The sequence below is a fragment of the Pleurodeles waltl genome, chromosome 3_1 (genome assembly GCF_031143425.1).
Source record: "Pleurodeles waltl isolate 20211129_DDA chromosome 3_1, aPleWal1.hap1.20221129, whole genome shotgun sequence".
Taxonomy (NCBI): Eukaryota; Metazoa; Chordata; class Amphibia; order Caudata; family Salamandridae; genus Pleurodeles; species Pleurodeles waltl.
Window position 1 is genome coordinate 1,766,406,086 of NC_090440.1, and position 6,000 is coordinate 1,766,412,085.

Here is a 6,000-nt window from a genome sequence, read left to right on the forward strand (position 1 = left end):
GTGGCACTTGCAAAGCCTTCAGTGCTTCAAAAGCGACATTTCCAGGTGGTGACAAGCCCAGGATTTTGAAATCAAAAGGTCGACTTCTAAATATGTTCAAAATGTTTTATATCCCTTCCCGTAGAGTAGGCACCTTTTGATTTGTTAATAATTCATGCTTGTTTCTCAGATAAATAAGAGTGCAGCAGGCACGGCGAGGAGGTTTTCTAGGTGTCTGCATTTTCTTGGCGACTGACGGATACAAAGTGTAAATGTTTAAGAAGCAGTAATACCTAATGTCTTCAAAAAGAAAAAAAAGAATCTTTTCCTCGGAAATCATCCTCCCTAACTAGGTCCAGTTTGGATTTACCTTACCATTTTTAGGTCAGGCATTATGTGTATAATATACTTCTTATGGGGGCTGTCAACCAGCCATCTTCATACATTGGTCTGTTATTGTGCCATTCACGTGTTTCTTCTGCCCCCTCAGCATACAGCATGGGGCAGTCATTCAGCCGTCTTTAACTATTGGCTAATTTCACTGTGAGTGACAGCATTCTGTCCTTTAACAGGGAGCACATTCACACACAAAGCAGTTCTCTTAAGTGCCAGGGGCTACTATGGCAATGTGTGTTTTTTGGACCAAAATATTTTGCTTTTAACCAATTTTTTGTATTAGTTTGACAAAGGCTAGGTACCTTCTCCAACAGTAAAGCTGTGCAAAAATCATGACAAGACAGATACAGAATTGAGAAAGGCAAAAGGGCTGGTGGTCAATGTCAGGCCTAATGGCTCTGCCATTGCTTGTTACATACGGTGTCAGCCAAGACATCTAACTTCTACTAAAATCATATGCGGATATACTTATAAGGACTTTTAGGCAGGCTTCTCCATCCATTAGTCTATTATTGCGTCATTCACATTCTTCTTACTCTCACTACAGCTTACAGCATGGGGCAGTGGGTGATCCCACTTCAGGCAATGCCTAACTTCATTGTGACAGGTGGACGTCTGTCCTTTCACAAGGAGTACATCCACAAACAAACTAGTTCCCTTAGGTGCCAGGAACTACTACAGTAATGTGTGCTTTTTTTTAAGCTAAAACAATATTTTTGCTGTTAACCAGTGCTTTTTTTAAGTAGGCTAGAGCCTAGCATCATTCTTATCAATAAAATTTTGCAAAGACTTTAACAAAACAAGCATTGGCAAGGCCGAAAGGCTGGCAGCCAATGCCAAACCTATTTACTTGTCATCAAATAGGTTTTCATGCCCTATAGGTACACATTGTTGGCAAAAGTTGCAGAACACCTTTTATTTTGGGGTGGCTAGCCTTTCAACCCAAACATAGTTGTTTTGTATTGATCATACTCTTCTGCCTTAGGTATCTCCTCAGCACTATTACTGATTGAACAGCAAAACTAGAAATGAGAGTTCAATGGAGGAGGGACTGACCTGCTGGTAACAGAAATTATATTTTCCCTCAAATGGACTTGGGGTGCACAGGCGTGAATGAGCACAACAGCAGACTCTCACTTCAGGGGCTGGATGTTCAGTTAGTTTCCATATGGTACTCCCTGAAAGCATTCATGCAGGGGCACTAGATAGAGAATAGTTATTTCCATACATAGGCTGTCATTATGAGTGTCATGGATCAAAGGCGGGTTGCTTCCCACCCGAGTTAAAAATACCAGGGGTTCTGGTGACTGTGGAATGGGGAATGTTCAGCTCATTTTGAGTTGCACCCTCAGAGATCACTGAGACATGCAGACTCAATGGAGGAATCATTCATTCTGAGTCCAAATCCCCTGATAATTATTCCTCATATATCCTCTTACTCTCACCTGGAGATTTTGACTTTTTCAGTATCTGAAATCTCAATGTAAATGTGAAAAATGTATCATGCCGATGGGGCTACTAACTGCTGCTACTGCCACATTGTCATTTAGAGGCTTCTTGTTATGAGGGCCTATTTAAGAAACCCCTATTGCAAGAATGTAGTCTGGCAGCTATCTTCAGCTAAGCTGCACAATACTTAATGCCTTTTGTCAGTAAGACACTTCTTTGCCTGAAGCCAGCTGAAGCTAGCTGGCACTTCCCTTTAATATAATGTGTCTTTAGCTGAATACTTTCTCTATGAAACTAATATTAAGTGGGAGGAATCTATAGCTTTAGGTAGCCTATACTGAAACTGATCCTATCCCTTTAATAAAACTGATATGTATCTGGCGACCATTAATCCAACTAGCTGTTGGCTCTACAATCCCTTTAATTAGCTTTTATTGATCTACAACCTCCCTTTAAAAAATAAGTAATTAGTAGGAAGCTATGCTTGAATTACAGTGTTTATTAGCCGTCCCCTTAATGAAACCACTCTTAAGATAGAGCCTATCACTAAAGAACGCCTTCTCTAGTTGGGGGTGGTATTTAGAGAAACCTGCTTCTAGACTGAGCTTCCTGCAAGGGGCTTGCTATTGATCATAAAAGTAGTCTTTAGTTTTGGACTTCGTTAACTAAATATACATATATTTTTTGGTTTTGTGATAACTGATCTTTTATTAAATGTGATGACCATTATTCATGTGTGGATTCGTTTTCTTTTGTTGGTAGACTCAAAATCTTTCTTTATTTTTCTGAAGGTTCACCATCCACAACAGTCCCAGCTAGCGAAGGAGACCACCCCACCACGGGAAGAGGCACCACCCCAGCCAACTCCTGCAGATGAAAGCCTCGCCAAAAAGCCCCGCTCCCGGACCAAGATCTCCTTGGAAGCTCTTGCTATCCTTCAGAGCTTTATCCATGATGTGGGCCTCTACCCAGACCAGGAAGCAATCCACACCCTGTCTGCTCAGTTGGATCTCCCTAAGCATACCATCATCAAGTTCTTCCAGAACCAACGCTACCACGTCAAGCACCATGGTAAGCTGAAGGAGCACCAAGGCACTGCTGTGGATGTGGCTGAGTACAAGGATGATGAACTTCTGATGGAGTCCGAGGAGAATGAAAGCGAAGAGGGCTCTGAAGAAATGTACTCAGTGGCACCCACTGAGGAGAACCCAGACAAAGGCCAAGCCACACCCTCTGAGATCGACCAGAGATAACGTGACAGCAATACCTTGGGGCCAAACAATATTATTATTATTATTATTATTCTTATTTTGTCTTTTGTAAAAAAAAAAAGTCATTTTAGGATAAGAAAGGAAGTAAAAGTTTTTCAGGCGCTCAAAAAGGCCAGTGAACTGTGGTTGTTTATCCCGGCGAGGTTGGATAACGCCTTGACAACGACACAGAAGTGTTACTCTTGCATTTGACTAGGAAAAACATACTCCCCCCCAGGAAAATGCAGTTCTTTATTTTTCATCTTGCACTTACAGAGTAGACATTCAGTGAAAAAACTCACAGACTGCAGAGACCTCTCGAATCAATGAAGGACGCCGTATATATAGTACAATATGTGTATATAAACGAGTATATATTACATATACTATATATAAATATGTAATTACACTTGCATGGATCAGAGACCTTTTTCCATCTCAAAGTACAGACTGTGAAACGAGTTCATTAAAAACAAAAGAAATACGGACTTGTGCAAATGTATTAAAAAAACCACTTCAGGGTGAGTTGCTTTTTTGTCTTTTTCCCGATGGGCGTCCTGCACTCTTAGGGTGTGGTGGCTTATTTTTGAATTCCTATTTATTTTCTATGTTTAACCATGGTTATTATAATTTTTGTTAAATGGCTTCCTGTGTGGTGGCTCGATGGGTATAATTTTTGAGGTATGTATTTAAAAATGTCAACACTGCCAAAAAATGACGACAAACTCGAAACTGAAAATTCAAGACGCTGTTAAAATGTTGGTCGTCTTCAGCCCTGCCTGAGTTACCTTGCTAAATGGTGTAAGTCGGCACACTTCTTAAAACAGTCTGGCACAGTCCTGCACTTATCTCAAATCAGTAGCGCTTGGCATTTTTTATACCAAATCTTTCATAGAATATTGTTAAATTTTCGAGCGGCTAGAAGTATGTATGTTTTTTGCAGTTGGAATTTAAGGACTGCGTATTTTGAAAAGAATGTGCAAATCTGGTGTGTCATTTTGCAACACTGCTAAATTTAGCGTTTTAACTACACAGGACGCAACAAGTTTGGTGCAAGGTACAGATAATGCAAGAATTCCACGTGCTACTTCTCCAGGACAAAACCGATGTACGGTGCTGGATCAGTGGGTCCTCTCCAGCAAGGCCTGTGAATTCATCCTATGTTAAAAATTGAATCCACTCTCTCTACAACATAGAAGCAAAAGAAGGGACCTTACTTGGTGAAAGTGTGCACATCTGCATCATTTGCTTAAACCTTGATGCTTAACTGATATCTCACACTACCGAGCGTGGGATCTATGTAGTGTTTTGCTTTCCTTTGTATATTACGGTGTTATTTAACTCTCTTAACGCGCCATAGCGTCGTTAGCGGCAGATTTACTGAAAGGCAGTGCAACGCAGAGCAACAACCAAAATTGCTGTGCTACCTTAGCGGCAAAGCTATATTAACTAAATATATGGTCCGATACTGCTTTCTTCCTCTGCATTTGCCCACACATTGGCTGTCGAGCTCCACGCAAACACGTTTCTACTTTGGCGCAAAGTATGTGCGTGAACTCTAGTATTTTTGTACTGGAAGTATACGCTTCCAGTACAAACTACTATGTGTGCATCATTTTAAAACACTTCACATATTAGATGTGTGCTGTACAGCGCAGCACATATTGAATGTCAGAACTGTTTGAAGAATTAAATATATTTTGCCAATTCTGAGCCTGCCTCAAGAAGGTGTTATCTTTTGTGTCAATGTCAAGCCACACAATTTTAGGAGATACGGATTTGTGTAAAATGGCCAAGTATCACCTGTGGAATGTCCCCTTACACAAAATGGCACAAAGTGCAAAAATGTTTTGCGATGGAAAATAGATACCCTTTTTTGCACAGCTTTGCATGACTTTGAGGCAGTGCAAAGTCGTGATAAATCCACCCACCAGTGTTTCATATACCATGACGTCTCAGATGGAATGTATTTACTTTGAATTGGTCTAGTCCCTCTTCATTTTCCTTCCAGATTTTGACTCCTTGATAAGCTCTCTTTTAAATTTTACGTAGTAAAAAAGCGTTGGATGTGTCTACCAATTTTTCCCTCAACTTTTGCCAGTCATTGCAGGGACAATAATCCACTGCCCTTCTTTGGCTGCATGAAGTGTATGTGCAAACCTTATTTCCCTGCAGGAATTGCTCATCTTTGTATCAACCGCGACAGATAAAACTCTAAGGTGGCTGAATTATGTGCTTCAGGCTGATTGAAAAGGGTAAGTGAGAGTACATAAGAGTGGTCCTAAAGTACGACTTCTTGTACTCGTAAATGCTCTTGTGAATCCATCCCTTGATATTCATAAAGCTGAAGAACTGTTTACTATTGTAAGTAGTACATAAAACGTTGGTCATCCAGACACTATCAGCCGGAGAATCCCAATGCTGAATTTGTCTTTCTTTTATCATCCACTTGTATTTTTTTTTACCTTCCTATCTCTTTTTATATTTTGTACATGTTCTGTTGATAGAGCTTCTGTAGGCACAATCCAATTCTCCATGGTATCTCGGGCCGTAGACTGCTGGTCGAAACCCTGGATTTGGAGCCAAGCACTCTCCTAAAACAGCTTTCTTGACGGTGCTGTCTATCCTTGGGACAATGCCCTTGATCTTTCTTTGTCATTATGTCTTTCTTTCAATTTGTAAATTGTGTAAAGCTGGTCTGTGCAACAACATACACTGGTATAGATAGATTCATAGGGCAGTGGTACGATGCAGCCTGTCCCTACCCACCCTGTATCCAAACATCTCTTGTACCTGTACCACTGGATATGGTACATTTAAAAAAAAACTCAATTGATATTTATTTAAGCAAACGGATGTAGATCACTATATTTTGATCCAAAGTGGGACTAACCAGGTCTGGAGCTCCTGAATTTATCAGATAAAG

General features: G+C 40.5%; 1 protein-coding gene across 2 annotated transcripts in view; it reads left to right on the forward strand.

Annotated features, from left to right (window-relative positions):
• The window catches only part of SATB2 (SATB homeobox 2), a 329,978-nt gene extending 325,191 nt beyond the window's left edge, over positions 1 to 4,787 (forward strand). For both annotated transcript variants that reach the window (XM_069225756.1, XM_069225755.1), the window contains one exon: positions 2,616 to 4,787. In XM_069225756.1, coding sequence (XP_069081857.1) covers positions 2,616 to 3,077 — 462 coding nt within the window. In that variant the 3' untranslated portion in view covers positions 3,078 to 4,787. The remainder of the gene's footprint in view (positions 1 to 2,615) is intronic.
• The last annotated feature ends 1,213 nt before the right edge of the window (positions 4,788 to 6,000 follow it).